Raw genomic sequence first — 17,700 nt, 5'->3', positions numbered from 1 at the left:
ACCTTGCTCAGAGAACTCTGTTCTGATATCATGGTGTATAGACGAGGAGGCCTAATAGCATTTCACACATGACCTCTTGTTTGATACTGCAGGAACAACATCTGTAAATACTGGCACATGTCCTCTGTCTGATACTGCAGAAACATCTCCGGAGAGGAATTTTTTTATACTTTCATTTACATTGGATGTGTTGGATTGTACACTTTCTCTGATTAAGAAGTACATATATTCTGCTGAATTTTGTTTTTCTGAATAAGTGGAACTAATCATTGATGAAGAAACAGAACCAATTTTCTGTGGTTGTATGTTCCTTGATGAATGTAAGTCAGGAAATTTTCAGTTTCTTATATCAGACTTCTGATCAGTTCATCCACCTCAGCTTCCTGAGATACCAGAATAAAATTGCTTTGTTTTAAATCACCTTCAATTCTAAATTGTGGGTTGGGAACTTCTACCTCTAGAATGAAAATAACCAAATTTTATATTTAACTGTGACAAAATGTTTCTTAAATACAATGTCTGTGCTCTATTAAGAGTTCGGAGTCAGATATAAAATAAATCACTTCAGTTATTATTATTGTATCAATTTTCACAATCAGTACAACATTGCAATTGCTGCTTCAGATTCATAAAAGAAAAGTTTGAATAAAAATGGAAAGAAGCAATTAAGAATCACATTGATTTATTTCTGTAGTTAACTTATTCTGAACTCTTATATATGATGTAGTATTAGTCATTGGAATATGTAATTTCAATGTAGGATGAGATGAAAAATTAGTGTGTGTTGCTCTCGATACTGATGCAAGTAGTCTGAAACATTATGTTACTAAAATGTTCAAAGGTTGTAGAATTGAACATATGGAACATAACCATTTTAGTTTCAATTACATTTTCTAAGTTGCAACCATAACATTACTTTCTCAAAGATTGGACGTTTTGAGGATGATTTGTCTAATACCACTGTAAGGGAGATGAAGAATTGGTGGATAGAAATTGTATGTCTCCCTCACATTCAGTAACCTATAAGTAGCAGTCAATACTTCAAGTAGTTATGTTGAATACGTTAACTACTACTGCATCATTTACTCTCATGAACTGTGTCAATAGTTGGTACCTTCATTGACATGTGAAAAGTGCCATGATCCAGGGTGAACCACTTAGCTTGCAAAGTGAATCAAGAACTGGTGTTGACAAAATTATATTATTCACAAGCAATTTTTAAGAAAATTGGTTTACAAAATCTGCAAAATATAACAGTTTATCCTAACTTCAAAAACCTACATCTCAGGCTGCAACACCTGATAAATACAAATTGATGACATGAATGAGGAACAATGTACATAGTTCAACAGTTTTCATGGTACTAAGGCCTAGCTTAACAACAAAGATTGGAATTCTGAAATTACAATTCAACCTCGTGTTGCTCACAAGTTCTATGGTTAACTGTAATATGAACTAGAAATATCAAATAACAAGTCCCTACACAGAGCCTTTATGATACCAGAATTCTCTTAATCAAAACAGTCAACCGTATCCCAGTAGTGATCATCTAATATAAATCTCTGTATTCTTCGAGGTACCTTCTCTTGTAGATTTTATATATGGTCATTAATTATCCAACATACCACTTAATCCAAAGATCATGGCATGAGATTGTTCTCTACAGTTACACAAACTTATTTTTGTGGTTAATAAAATATTTTTCCCTTGTCTCTTCAAAACAAAATGCAATTTATTGTTTTTTAACAAAACAATTGAATGACTTGTTCACTGGCACCAATTTGTGGCATCATTACACAATTTCTCTAAATAGAAAGTTAAAAATACTTAGTCCCCCAATCTTAGACACACTGTGAAAACTATCTATGTGTAAAAACACATTTCTTTTGTTGCATACTTTTGATGCTAATTAATCTGCACAGTCATATTACCAAATATCATGAATTAACACAATTTGTGTTCGCTAATGATGTCCAAGTGTTACCCCAGAACATCTCTGCTGAAGTCTATATTCCCTAATGATGTACAAGTGTTACCCCAGTACATTTCTGCTAAAGTCTATGTTCCCTAATGATGTACAAGTGTTACCACAGTACATCTCTGCTGAAGTCTATATTCCCTAATGATGACCAAGTTTTATCATGGTACATCTCTGCTGAAGTCTGTGTTCACTAATGATATGCAAATGTTATTGTAGTACAACTCCACTGAAGTCTGTGTTTACTAATGATCTACAAATGTTACCACAGTACATTTCCAGTGACGTCTTGTTCACTAATGATGTACAACTGTTGCCACAGTTCATCTCCACTGAAGTCTGTGTTCACTAATGGTGTCCAAGTTTTATCATGGTACATCTCTGCTAAAGTCTGTGTTCCCTAATGATGTACAACTGTTACCCCAGTACATCTTTGCTGAAGTCTGTGTTTGCTAATGATGTCCAAGTGTTACCACAGTACATCTCTGCTGAGGTCTATGTTCACTAATGATGTACAACTGTTACCATAGTACATCTCCACTGAGGTTTGTGTTCACTAATGATGTACAACTGTTACCCCAGTATATCTCTGCTGAAGTCTGTGTTCGCTAATGATGTCCAAGTGTTACCCCAGAACATCTCTGCTGAAGTCTATATTCCCTAATGATGTACAAGTGTTACCCCAGTACATTTCTGCTAAAGTCTATGCTCCCTAATGATGTACAAGTGTTACCACAGTACACCTCTGCTGAAGTCTATATTCCCTAATGATGACCAAGTTTTATCATGGTACATCTCTGCTGAAGTCTGTGTTCACTAATGATATGCAACTGTTACCATAGTACATCTCCACTGAAGTCTATATTCCCTAATGATGACCAAGTTTTATCATGGTACATCTCTGCTGAAGTCTGTGTTCACTAATGATATGCAAATGTTACCGTAGTACATCTCCACTGAAGTCTGTGTTCACTAATGATGTGCAAATGTTACCGTAGTACATCTCCACTGAAGTCTGTGTTCACTAATGATGTGCAAATGTTACCATAGTACATCTCCACTGAAGTCTGTGTTCCCTAATGATGTACAACTGTTACCCCAGTACATCTCTGCTGAAGTCTGTGTTTGCTAATGATGTCCAAGTGTTACCACAGTACATCTCTGCTGAAGTCTGTGTTCCCTAATGATGTACAACTCTTACCCCAGTACATCTCTGCTAAAGTCTGTGTTTACTAATGATCTACAAATGTTACCACAGTACATTTCCAGTGACGTCTTGTTCACTAATGATGTACAACTGTTGCCACAGTTCATCTCCACTGAAGTCTGTGTTCACTAATGGTGTCCAAGTTTTATCATGGTACATCTCTGCTAAAGTCTGTGTTCCCTAATGATGTACAACTGTTACCCCAGTACATCTTTGCTGAAGTCTGTGTTTGCTAATGATGTCCAAGTGTTACCACAGTACATCTCTGCTGAGGTCTATGTTCACTAATGATGTACAACTGTTATCACAGTACACCTCCACTGAAGTCAGAATTCACTAATGATGTAGAACTGTTATCACAGTACATATCTGCTGAAGTCTGTATTGGCTAATGATGTGTGAGTGTTACCATAGTACATCTCTGCTAAAGTCACTTCTGTGTTTAGTCAGAAAACAGAGTAAATAAGACTGATGAACAACATCACCACTATAGAGCTATAATTAGTGAAAGTAAGAAAATACTTCCAATTTGTGTAAAAAGTTCTCTACGTTGCCTTGCATGTGAATAAACATTATTTTGGCTATCAACATCAAAGGGTAATGGTCAGTTATATCTCCAAAGTATAATAAATACGTGTATAAATATATTTAACAATATAAAAATACCAGCAAACCTGTGGGCCTCTATGATACAAGATTAATGCTTGAACTATTTTGCTTTGTTTCAGTTTAGTGATCATTGCTGCTATAATACAAATTTAATTTCTTAATCAAGTTAGAAAGGACAATTCTATTACCACTATTAATGTGTTCTAATATAAATCAATGCCAAATGTGGGATCATCCTTTGGAGAATCCCTATAAAAGTTCTTTCACAAATAACTGGATTTCTTAAGTGGTTTGGTGAACAGTTTTAACTTTATGAAAATCTTGATGCTGAGACAATTTGTTTGGCATCATTTAGAATTTGGCGAGTCCATCAGTTTATGAGAATAGGTTTTGGGGAAATACCCAAGTTCCCAAGGGGTGGATGAAAACTTTTACCATTGTGTGAATCTTAGGAGCAAAGTGTTTCATTTGATCAACTTAGAAGTCAGTGCAACCAACTGTTTTGGGAGAATTATGTGTCATATAGACACTGAATCTTATTATATTAATTTATTGCTCTATTATTAATTTATATGTACCAAACAAAAAAATCGTAGAGCAGAAAGCTGCAGTTCATGTAAAAAAAATGCAAGTACTTGTTTTATGTTTATCAAACAAAGACATGAACACATATTTTAAATCACAGAGTTTGTTTCATGAGTTTTGTTTAAAGCATCACAAAGGTAACCTGCACATGGCTAGCTCTATCTTAAAAGAAAGGCAGTCTCCATTAACACAAGGTTAAATAGTATGAATTGACCATCACTTTTACCGATGATTATAAAGAACAGGACATGTTTTTCTTGCAATAATCATAAGCCATGAATCCTTAGATTTACATTCTAAACACTAGATTATGACCTAAATCCCTCAGAAGAGTACATGAACATAGCAGTAATAATTCATTTAAAAACTAATGAAAATATCATCATAGCAAATTAACAAAGATAATAATATAAAACTATTAACTCTAATAAAGCAGAATGCTTGCTGCTAAAATTATTAACAGAAACAGGTGATTGGACCTGAATAACAAAACTTGGCAGAGAATAGCATCCATGAACATCAGATGAAGAATATATCTCACAATCCCCACTCAGGCTCACTATATCTTTCATGGCTGATATTCTCGCGGTTCAGTGAAGCATTCCTCATTATTGAATTTTTCTTTATTATTGCATAGAGGCTACCATCCAAAGGCCCAGCAGTGTGGTTTACTGGAAAAGAATTGTTCGTATCTTTATCATGAGTGTAAAAAAATAAAATCGTGATCAGGTATGTGTGATAGTCGTGTCTATTGAAGGAATATTTTCGCTGTGCTTGAACAGAATATTTTATAACACTGGTATAGTAAGTTACCTTTAATATTTCATTGTTAGAAGAATCTTAACAATCCATTACATTCAATTAACAAGGTTGAAAGGAAAAGATTCCTCATTTTTACAATAATGGTGTACCACAAATTATAAATACTGAGTACCCTTTGACTTACATGATAAAAAGGTGCAGAGAACACAAGGTATCAATTACCAGAAAATATTTAGTGTCAATTATCTCTGAACAGGTGTGGTGGTAACATGAAAGTGTACAAGCAAAATGGGATATATTATTTTAATTGGAAATATATTAGAATAAGTAGGTAAGTTGAATTTTATGTGTGGATAATGGTGAAAATAGGGTAAAAATTAGGAAAGGCTTCAAGCAATACTGGTAGAAAATAAAGGATTCAAAATATCAAATAAGGATGAACAAGACAGAGGGTACAAATGTGACATGTACTTCACTAAATAAGTCACATCTGAACTTCACTAAAATTAAAACAAACAATTTGCTCACCTTTGTAGTCATCTGAGTGAAAACAAAATTAAAGTTCTATTTTACCATCACTTGAAAACCTAAAATCTATACAAACACAATTATTATTAACTACAGGATGAATTTTACAAATGTTTTAAATAATACTAATGCCAAAAATAGCTAATCTGATAAACTTCATAGAAATATATGTATATATGTTGTGTTATATGAGTTGGAATAATTTAATAGAACTTCAATTTTTAACAAATTGAGTGCCCTGGTCTTGTGTTTTATTCTTTGATGTTACACATTGTGACATAAGTCAAGAAACAGTAATCTTATTGGACTTCAACATTCTTTACTAAATAAAATAAAAGTACATATTGGAAAGCTTATAAAAATAGTTTCTTTCATGACAGTTGAAAAGGTTTACGTTTTTGACACAGAACCAATATATACTAATATTAGACCAAATATTTGCCCACTACTTTTGTGATGGTTGCATTCTAACAGAGAATTTATCATTATACAATCTTCTCATGGCAAATTGATCTTGCGACATTTGTGCACTGAAAACATCAAACTATTCTTTAAAACTTTAACATTCTATTAAGTTCAAAGCAATATCATTATTACATGATACAATTTATTTTCTTACATATTGACTTTTATATTGGGCCCGGCATGGCCATGTGTGTTAAGGCGTGCGTGCGACTCGTAATCTGAGGGTCGCGGGTTTGCATCCGCGTCGCGCCAAACATGCTTGCCCTCCCAGCCGTGGAGGCGTTATAATGTTACGGTCAATCCCACTATTCGTTGGTAAAAGAGTAGCCCAAGAGTTGGCGGTGGGTAGTGATGAGTAGCTGCTTTTCCTCTAGTCTTACACTGCTAAATTAGGGACGGCTAGCACAGATAGCCCTCGAGTAGCTTTGTGCGAAATTCCAAAACATACAAACAAATAAATATCGATTTTGGTGTTTTACGTCGTATGTTGAATGGAGCACTGATTCAAATTATATGTTTGTGATGTCCAAATGCAAAACCTATAGATCCTTATGAATTATAATTTTAAATTCCCGATACCAACAATCTAGAATATAAAATAAGAACTTCGTATCTGTTTATTTACTGAGATATGTATTGAATCAAACATAGTGGAACCGTTTGCCTCTTTTCATTTTCGGAAGGTCCCTTACATACACTTATTTCAACATGTGATGTGTGAATAGCCTATCGAAAGGTCAGAATGCTCCTCCTAGTAGCTTTATCAGCCGTTGTAAAATGTTAGGAAGCCACCTAGTTCCTTCGAACTAAGATTTTAAGTAGGTAGGTTGTTCCTTTAATGTGCTCAAAATGCAGCTTAATTACTGAGCTTGATAAAATATAATGATATTCTATGGTATCGATATAGTTATTTATTATTTGCTTTGATTATTTCAAATGTATGTGTAAAACCTAAAACATGCTCGCCCTTTCAGCCGTGCGGGCGTTATAATGTGACGGTCAATCCCACTATTCGTTGGTAAAAGAGTAGCCCAAGAGTTGGCGGTGGGTGGTGATGACTAGCTGCCTTCCCTCTAGTCTTACACTGCTAAATTAGGGACGGCTAGCACAGATAGCCCTCGAGTAGCTTTGTGCGAAATTCAAACAAAACAAACAAACAAGACTTTTATATTAAATATACAGTTAATCTTATATTAGAACATTTATAACTATAGTAGTTCGTATCCTCGTCACACCAAACATACTCGCCCTTTCAGACTTGAAAGCGTTATAAATTACGGTCAATCCCACTATTCGTTGGTAAAACAGTAGTCCTAGAGTAGGCGGTGGTTGGTGATGGCGAGCTGCTGCCCCTTTAGTAGTCTTTTTTTTTTTACACTCCTAAATTAGGGACGGTTAGTGCAGATATCCCTCGAATAGCTATGCGCGAAATTCAAAACAAACCAAACCAGTTTTTTTTTTTTTTTTTCTGTTCAATCGTAGTTCAAGTTCTCTCTAGTTTTCAAAATTATTTAAATGTTCGTTAGTTCTTTCATGCAATGCTGGAATTGCAGATATATTTTTCCAGTCTCTGCAGCGATCAACAAGAGACGAAACAGTCTGGTACAAAATAGTAAACAGTTTCAACAGAAGCAAAATACAAAGTCCTTTGACTTGGAATACTGTAACCACTTCCGATGCATTTGTTCGCCATTGTCAAGTATTATACTTTACTAAACTGATGATAATCTTCTTTGTTTATGGTATTTAGGAAAATCGTATTGCTGAAGTTGTTCTGATTCATGTTTCATCACAATTAGACGCAGATGCTCATCACATTTGGACCAAGTAGCAGGACACTATAGTCCAGATTAGTGGTATTTTCACTTTTATGTCTTTCCAAATCTTGATTCTCATAATCACCACTATTTTCTATTTCTTTATTCAAAAAATATTCACATTTATTTTGAGAAACTGTAGTAAAAACTGGAATATCTTTATTTATGTCTATTTGATCTGCTGAGTGTTATACATCTGGACATGGTAGACAAAGATGCTTCAAAAGTGAACGTGCTAGTTTTTTTGTTTTTTTTTATTTCCTTTTACGATTCTGTGCTCCAGACATTTTTTTCCTACAAATTTCTCCAGCCATCAGGTAACTGCGATATAAAAATAATAAAACTAAATCAATTTTAACTTACTACTTGGCAAGATGACCAGTTCTTGATTCTTGTTTCACTGACCACTGCAAGACGAACACTGAGATGATAGGTGTCATGAAGTCTTGGGCAGCTTGCATTTTCCACTCCACTCCTACCCACGCCAAATCTAGTGGCACGTCATACGTAACACCACACAACCCCACACCCCTTCTTCCAGCCCTCCCTAACTTCACGTTGCCCGTCCCCTCTCATCCACAGTTGGTCTCATCATTCCCCATCCTGCCCTGTCCTTCCACTCCACTCAAAAGCGTCGGTTTTGGTTTTAACAACGAAATGTTATTTTAGTAAAATTCTTGCGAGTCTGCTTCAACACTTTTTTTTTTTACAACATAACCATCGTTAGCCCTAGTCGTTTATCCTTTCATAATTGACTTTTCGTATTTTTACAGAGATTAGGTAATTTTATTCAGGGCTAACCAGACAGATGCAGCAGATACACTTGCATCGGTCAAAAAAATTAATGTATCATCTGTATCGGTCAAATTACTGGCCAGTCGGTAACCTGATCTTGTCTGTATTAACAATCCTTGGCCACCAACCTCCTGAGAGTAACTGTTACCGCCGTAAAACGGCAGGTTAATCTCTAAATTTTAATGCTCTAGACTCAGAACCTTGTTGTTCGTTGTATGACGCTGGTGTATGTGTGAAGTCAGCTGAGCAGTCAGTCGTCATTTACCATTTGCGGTCATTCCCAGGTGTAGGTTATTTGGCGTATTTGATGTGATCGGCTCGGAAAAGAGAGGGCGGTGAGGGGTCATGGGACTGACCTCAGCTGCGTGTCAACCAGAGCAGGGTTACTCTCACAGCCTATACCAGGTACTTGACAGCTAGAAGGGTAGAGAGGGAGAATGAACTTGTTGATCTGGGAAAGGATGGAGGAGGTTTGTACGTCACACTAACCTTCCACCAGCCTCCACCAGGCTTACCTTTTGACATGGAGAAAGTCGATTTAAACACTACATAGTTAATGTTCGAAATTCATGTTTTATTATTTAACTGCTCTCTGTCGGTGTTTGGGTATGATATGTTCATACCTTGGAGGGTCAGGTTCTCTTTTACCTCTTCCTCCTTCCCATACTTATGTGGTCTTACAAATATTGAAATTTGTAATTATTTTATTTTTAGATTGGAGTGAACTGAATATTATTCTGATGTTTTTCAGGACAATGTCTATGTATTGTGGTACATATAAGGTTGTTATTTTGCTATATCAGCAGAATGTCAAGTTTGTTGGTGGCACTTTTTTCAAATTAAATTTTATTATTTTTATTTATTTATTTTTATGTTGAAAATATAAATTGACTGGGGAGAGATGTTTAGGATTAACTTCATCATGTATGAGGTACCTATCTAGTTCGCAAAGTAATTCGTTTTTCATCCAATTTTTATCAAAGTTCGTTATTGTACTATATAGGAGTCTGTCAGGTATGGTTAGTATGTTCGAATATTTGTGTATGAATTGAGATGATGTAGTTCTTGGAACTCTGTATGCTGTTGTGAGGAGTGTGTTTTGGATTGTTTCTAGTTTGGTTTTAATTATTTTATCGCTTACAGTTATCCATGCTGGAGCTGCGTAGTCTATTACTGGTCTGATATATGTTTTGTAGATTGTTTAGTATGTTATCTGTAGATGCTCCACTATTTTTACCAGTTAGACTCCTAGTATAGTTAGTTCTTCGTCAGACTGTATTTTTAATTTCGTTGGCATGATTAATCCAAGTTAATTTTGAATCATAAGTTAGACCTAAATATTTTGCCGATGGAGCAGTCTGAAGTAGTGTGCCATTCATATATATTTCTGGCTGTAGTTTTTTGTGTTTTGTCAATTTCGTAAAGACCACGAGTTGTTGTTTTTTTGCTGTGTTTATTTTTATTCTTTTTTTTTTTTACAGTGTTCGCTTACTCCATTTAGTTGCGGTTGTATGTTGGTAACTGCTATCGTTGGTGTTGCAGCACTTTTCCAGACTGCTACATCATCTGCGAACTGTGAAAGGAATCCATCAGCTGGATCCTTCAATGGCATATTGTCTACATACATGACGAAGAGTATAGGGCTAACCACCCCTCCCTGAGGAACACCAGCTTCTGGAGTAAAGTACGCAGAAAAGGTACCCTCAACATTCACTCTACACTTTCTATTTTCCATAAAGTTCGATAACCAGCGAATAATTCCACGCGGTAGTCCATCATTTGGAACCTTAGACCATCGTGCCATACAGTGTCGAATGCTTTCTTATTATTTAACGATTCTAGTTTGTTTGTGTTTTTGAATTTTGCGCTAAGCTACTCAAGGGCTATCTGCGCTAGCCGTCCCTAATTTAACAGTGTAAGACTAGAGGAAAGGCAGCTAGTCATCACCACCCACCGCCAACTCTTGGGCTACTCTTTTACCAACGAATAGTGGGATTGACCGTCACATTATAACGATCCCAACATAAAAGGACGAGCATGTTTGGTGTGACGGAGATTTCTTGTAAAGGACAGAACAAGACTGTACTTACCATTCATGGAAAGGACGTCACAAGTCTATACTTAACTCTTATTTAATATGATCAATGTTGTCACAGATGCTAAAGTCTTGAAATGAAAGACAAAGTACATCCATTGATTTTATTTGTAAAATACACTTTTATTTAAGCAAATAACATAATGTAATCGCGATACATAAGAATAACAAACTATACGTAAATTTCATAAATCACACCTTGTATCCACGTTCAACACAGAAACTAGTAAGTAAAACCCACTAGATCTCTATATAAGCAAATAACATTATATAATCGCAATACATGAATAACAATAAACGGTACACAACGAAAGAAAATTTTAATTTTCTTCTGTATATATGAAGTTTATTCATCTAATTTCCTGTTCACGATTTACAGGAAATTTATTCGTGAATCTATTTGTGTGTACATCCACGTATAAACTGTGTAAAAATTCTTTGAATATCAATATAGCATGTGCATCAAACGTTACCTTTGGTGTTAAAATAACCTTGATATGGAAACCTGACCTTGCAGAATATAAACTGCAGTATCTTGCTTGAATGTAGTCTTGGATGTCTGTTCATTTATCAACAGTTATCATAATACCATTATCATACGCTACACGGAAGTGTACGTTGTCTTCCACAAAGTTGGATTACAACACACACCTCCTCATTAATTGATTGGTTCACATACCACTGATGGACATCTGATCCATACACTTTGTTTCATAATTGGTCCACTAGTTTCCTTTACACGGTCATCTGGACAGCGAAAATAATCTCTCAAAGACTTGCCAGGTAAAAATGTATTTATTTTGAAAAGGTAATTTACCTAGAAGGTTATTATGGAGGCAATTTCTTTCCAGTCCCTGGAATTATCTATACAATAGAAACTAACTTTTATGGAAAATATAACGTTTCTTCAACAAAGTAATGCATTTTATGTATATAAATTTGATAAGTCAAACCCTGTATCAACGTTGCACACATAAATTAGTGAATAAAACCCAACAGATCTTTGTTGCACACATGCAACTCAAGTGACTGAACTTGGTGTATTGTTTGAGAAACGTTAACTAATTTCCTGACTGGTATTAAAAGCACGAAACTTTAAAAGGCAGATCGTCCAGGCTTCATTAGTACGAGTCAAGTATTTTTTTTTTAATTTGTTGACGAGATATTCAGCCGCGTTAACTGTAGGAAACCTGTTGGATCCATTGAGAGGTTCCACCATAACGATGTCATCAGGATGAACAAAGTAGGCCACAGAACTTCTTGAACATTGCTTTTTAGATTCCTCTTTCGGCACTAGGACTCGATGAGACTACAATGTGCAAACCAAAGGTGTGCAATTAGAATATTAATACTATATCAATTAAAGAATTAATAAAATTTAAATGGTTAGTACATACTTATCTAGAAATAAATAAAAATAACCGTTTCTAAGCGCTTTTTTTATTTATTTTGTTATAACGATCATGAATACCATTTTAATGAGCAACAAAGTAAATACTTACTTTTTGGTTAAATAATATGATCTGGCTTTAGTTGATTTAATAGCTTACGTTTTAAATCTATATTTGAATTCGATAATCTTCTGCATTATGTTAAAGTTAAAACGCGAGAGAACAAAGCTATTTAGTAAGTCACTGGACTTATAAAGCTACAAATCGGGTTTGGAAAATAGCTGTGATTAGAGCACAGAGAGCCTATTGGGTACCTTTGTGTTTAACGATAAACAAACAAAGTACAATTATAGATGTTGCTCAGTGTAATATATTCCTAATAAATATTTAGATGTAAATAAATTAATGTATATAGAATTATGTACACAAATACACACTGAAATTATTATGTGTAACATTCATATGAACGAAATTATACTATATATTACTGTTTATCGGAAAGAATGTTACAAATATATAATCTCAGATTTATCTACATTTGCGATTAATAGATAACGTAGCTAAGTTGTTCCATTCACAAGTTATCAATAACCGTGGCTGAATATACTCCGTCACTCCAGATCTCCAACGTTCACCAAAATGGCTCCCTCTAGTGGCGTAGCAGATATCCATTCTCTTGATTTTGTTTTTACCTGAAATATAAAAACGCAGGATTTATAAACTGCAATCTTTCATATGAAATTATACGATATACATATTGCGATTTTTAATTGTTTCTAAATGATACACTCACACACGTATAGTAAATCATAATAATAATAAGTGTGTTAGTAATAAAGTTGATACTCAAGGAAAACTAAAATACAAATCAGATGGAACCTTAATTGTGGTTAAATCTGTGAAACCTTAATCATTTAATAATAATTATAACGAAAAATGGCACAAACACATACACTAGCTGGGAAGATAAATCGTCCTGCACGTAATATCACCGTCCCCTCTAATTAATCGACTCATTCAGGTATAAAGCTGGGGTTTGAGCATTGAATTTAAAAACAACATACATCATTGGATAACTCATCAAAAACTATGATTGTTTAAATTTAAAAAAAATGTATTAAAACTTGTAATAAGACATCTTGAAACAAAGCTGCTAGATAATTTATACATACTCTAGATTTAATATCACTCAACATGTGGTCAATACGAGTTGACAAGGTTGTCCAATCTTTGCTAATGGGGGGATGGTAAGATAATAAATACTTAAAGTGTTGTCTCAAAGTTCCGAAACTGTCTACCGAAAAGAAGAAGTACCATTGGCTTATCCAAAACCATATGTTGCAAACAGTAAAAATAAAATAAAATAAACGTTTTAGTAAATCGTTGTCCAATTTCAATTTTAGGTTTTATTTAGAATTTTCATCCATTTAAGTTTGTATTTTTTTTTGTGGTTTGATCACCACCAGTTGTATGTTATTCAAAATTTCAAAAATCATTTTATAAAACTACAGTTATCGTCTAATGGGTTAATTCGTAACGAATTAATTCCTTATTATTAAATAATGACTTACTTTCGAATAGTAAACATAAACTAATGTTTGTGATTTGGTTTTATTTAATATAACTTAGTTTTATAGATTTCATAAAAATTTATTTCCTACATGCGCTTATAATTTTTTTATATATTACACAACATTAAACAAACTTTCCTGTACAGTTATTTACTGTACAGTTATCTTAACATTCTGTTACATTAAGATTCTAATGTCCAATTATTTTAAAACGGTTTTGGTTAACATTAGACGTTTCGATTTAATGTAATTTTGAAATTCGTAATGAAGAAATTTTTTTTAATTTACTCATTTACATACATTAATTTTATCGTTACCTCCAGACCACCAACATTATCTTGAAACAAAAATGTCACCGTTCCAAAGTCAGAATGTTCACCCCAACGGAAAGTCGTTGTAAGGTCAGTCACATTTGTCACAGGAGGGTAGTACAGCAGTCGTAATGTTGATGCATTTTCTTTGTACTTAATGAATTCTTGGTGTCTCTTCAAGAAAAAGTCTTCTGCGAGGTATGGGCAGGAAAAAAACATTCAGTTATAAAGGAAAATTAAACACACTTATTAGACCGAGATTATAAATTTAATTTTTCTGAATTAATTAAATAAATGTATCTTGTCCTTTAGACTTTTTACACTTCTGGCATTGAAAAGACTTGAAATAACGAGAACTTAGGAACAAACAACTTAAAATGAACAGAAACAAACAATGGTATGAAGAAATATCGTTCTTTCACTGAACATAACGTATACAACTTATTTATACTATTACTAATCTGTAAGTCAGTGTGGAAAAATTGTTTTAAATTAGTAATTTTTAACATAATAAAAATAATGTACAAACTAATGTATATTTTGAACCATAGGTGGTCTAAATCTCTCCCAACAAACAGACATGGGAGAACAAAAATATTTTCGGGTTGGAGTGGAGATGAGACAAACATCTAAAATCAACAAACTATACTAATATGTGTTAAATCTCTTTACACATGACATTGTATCTGACATTATCCTAGTAATATTAGTTAATTACTCGGAGAAAGCCAACTAACAAATGATATTTATATCTAACTACAAACTAAAATGTTACCTAAAGATAAGGCAATAACCACCAAAAAACGACGACACAGGTTCACGCTCGAGTCGAAAAAGTTTAAGACAAATTTCTTTGAATCCGGGAACATCTTGGTCAGATGGAAAGATACATTTAGTGTTCCCTATCGCATGAGTTTCTTTTATTTCGTTTTATAACCCCGTCTGTAGACTAAATGATGAAAGAAACACAGAGGGTGTTAACTTTTAGCAGTCAGGAGACATTTAGTTACTTGGTTAATTAAGCAGAGGTAATAATTGGTAAATTTGTCTTGTAAATTGTAAATAGAAATTCTACGAATCTCCATACACAACCAAATTGAAGAGGTGGTCTTGTTTCGCTCCTGTGTTTATGTATAATCAGAATTGGTATAAAAGATGAGTGTTCGTGAAGGGCCCCAAGTTTGTTATTCTTGGTAAATATACGACAATGTACGAGGTGATAGTGAAAGTTGACCACTTTTATTGTAATGAACAAAAAAGGTAACATGTAAAAGTGTCGAAGATTAAGAACAAACTGAGGTTCGAGGAACTTTGTACCAAGACCGACGTTTTATTTGAAAGCGTATTTAATTTTTTCACGTAATTATTTATAGAGAAGAATCGCAGTCTAGAGAACAAGGTACGCAACACTGTAATATACGCTTCTCAGTCTACTTAATAAAAATAGTAGCATTAACTAAACAGGGCGAATAAGTACAATATACATAGACAGTGTAGAAACTGCGTGCGTGTACGTTTTGGGAGCATGCTTTCCAACCAACGAAAACATTAGAAAAACATTTATCTATTATAAATATAAAGATAATTATATTAATAACTAATTCAAATAACCTATTTTATATATTCGTCATTTTCTTTTATTGTTTTTATTATTTCCGCTATGAAAATATCTATTGAGGCGTAGTGGGTGGTTGATGTTTTTTTAACAACTGTGGAATATTTAAAATAAGTAGAGTTTTGCCAACAACCAACAGAAGACGTTTGTTGTTAGTGATATTGTCTCTCTCTCTTATAGGTACTTGGGTATTGATGTTTATATACCCAGGAGGGTCAGGTTTCGTCGACCTCTCTTCCTTCCTTTATATTTGTTTTTTACAATTGTCAAGTGTATTTATACACTGTACACGAGAGCCAGAGTAACCCTCACTTACTCAGGCCCCTTTCAGGGCAATTTCCATGCACTATCTACACATACACGTGGTGCAAAAAATCATTTTTCTTTATAGTTCCATAATTATTTGCACTTTCATTAGATAGGTATTAACTATAAAACATTTACAATAAAAAACCCTTTCAATGTTTAGTAATTAACCCTAAACTAATGTGGGGTCTAGTTAATAGGTGGTTTCTATTTATTTATTTAGAAAATATATATTTACTAGGGAAAGGTGTTCAGGTCTAATCTCATCATGTATACAGTACCTGTAAAGTTCGCTTACTAGTTCTTTTTTCTCCAATTTTGTCAAAATAGTTTATTGTGGGTTGTAGTAGTAGGCCTGGCATGGCCAAGCGTGTAAGGCGTACGACTCGTAATTCGAGGGTCGCGGGTTCATGCCCGCGTCGCCCTCCCAGACGTGGGGTCGTTGTAATGTAAGGTCAATCTCATTATTCGTTGGTAAAAGAGTACCCCAAAGTTGGCGGTGGGTGGTGATGACTAGCTGCCTTCCCTCTAGTCTTACACTGCTAAATTAGGGACGGCTAGCACAGATAGCCCTCGAATAGCTTTGTGCGAAATTCCAAAAAAAACAAAAAACAAATTATAGTAGTCTATCTGCTATTGTTTGTGCATATTTATGCATGAATTCTGATAGTGTTGTTCTGGGTACTTTATAAACTGTTGTAAGTAGTGTATTTTGTATTGTTTTGTTTGAAGTAGTTTTTTTTTACTTACATTTATCCATGCAGGGGCTGCATAGTCAATGACGGGTCTAATGTACGTTTTATATATTTTTGTGATGTTAGCTGCTGGTTGCTACACTGGTTTTACCAGTTAGACTTCTAGCATAGTTTGTTCTTCGCCAAATTTTTGTTCTAATATTACTTATGTGGTTTGCCCACGTTAGTTTTGAGTCAAATGTAAATCCTAAAAATTTTGCAGATGTAGCTCCATTCATATAGATCTGAGGTTGTGCTTTTTTATGTTTTAATGATATTAGTAGAAATACTTTGTTGTTGTTTTTATTTCGCACAAAGCTACACAAGGGCTATCTGCGCTAGCCTTCCCTAATTTAGCAGTGTAAGACTAGAGGGAAGGCAGCTAGTCATCATCACCCACAGCCAACTTTTGGGCTACTCTTACCAACAAATAGTGGGATTCACCATCATATTATAACGCCCCCACATCTGAAAGGGCGAGCATGTTTGGTGTGACGGGGAGTGCCTTAACCACCTGGCCATGCCGGGTCGGGAGGAACAGAGGACCGAGTTCTAGTTCCATACTGTTTCAACGGTTTGATTATTTGGCTTCTTTCTAACGAAGTGTTAGTAGTACAGAAATGATCATCACGCGTCGCGATTGTTTAAGAACATTGATCTAAATAGATAAAATCAAAAAAGAAGGTAAATCAGCACTAAGGAATATCTGATGAACTTTTGGAAGATAGACTTTCATTTATCAGGAGTTCCACTTCTTCACTCACCAGAATAAATCTTTATAATCAACAATGATTATTGTTAAGCTTTTATAGTGAATTTATGAAATATAATGGGGGAAAATAAAATAAATTCACATTAACTACAAAGATATTTTCTATGTACTACTCTTCTACCTACATTTCTCTCTCTGGACTAAGAGAGCCATCGTAAT

General features: G+C 34.3%; 1 protein-coding gene across 4 annotated transcripts; it reads right to left on the bottom strand.

The window, feature by feature from the left end:
- Positions 1 to 10,260: 10,260 nt before the first annotated feature.
- LOC143246835 (uncharacterized) lies at positions 10,261 to 15,010 on the bottom strand. 4 transcript variants are annotated; one of them, XR_013026230.1, is made up of 4 exons: positions 14,890 to 15,010; positions 14,104 to 14,305; positions 12,769 to 12,924; positions 10,261 to 12,150 (listed from the first exon to the last, which is right to left on the bottom strand). XR_013026230.1 is itself a non-coding variant. In XM_076494099.1 (4 exons), exons 1-3 carry the CDS (start codon positions 14,981 to 14,983, stop codon positions 12,844 to 12,846), a joined length of 360 nt encoding a protein of 119 aa, XP_076350214.1. In that variant the 5' UTR covers positions 14,984 to 15,010; the 3' UTR covers positions 10,261 to 12,150; positions 12,825 to 12,843. The 4 variants fall into 4 exon arrangements, 1 of the variants encoding a protein (XP_076350214.1); XM_076494099.1 differs by having other exon boundaries at positions 12,825 to 12,924; positions 14,121 to 14,305; XR_013026199.1 differs by having other exon boundaries at positions 10,851 to 12,150; positions 14,121 to 14,305.
- Between the last annotated feature and the right edge of the window lie 2,690 nt (positions 15,011 to 17,700).

The sequence above is a fragment of the Tachypleus tridentatus genome, chromosome 1, assembly GCF_004210375.1.
Source record: "Tachypleus tridentatus isolate NWPU-2018 chromosome 1, ASM421037v1, whole genome shotgun sequence".
NCBI lineage: Eukaryota > Metazoa > Arthropoda > Merostomata > Xiphosura > Limulidae > Tachypleus > Tachypleus tridentatus.
This window is presented reverse-complemented; position numbering and strand designations above follow the sequence as displayed.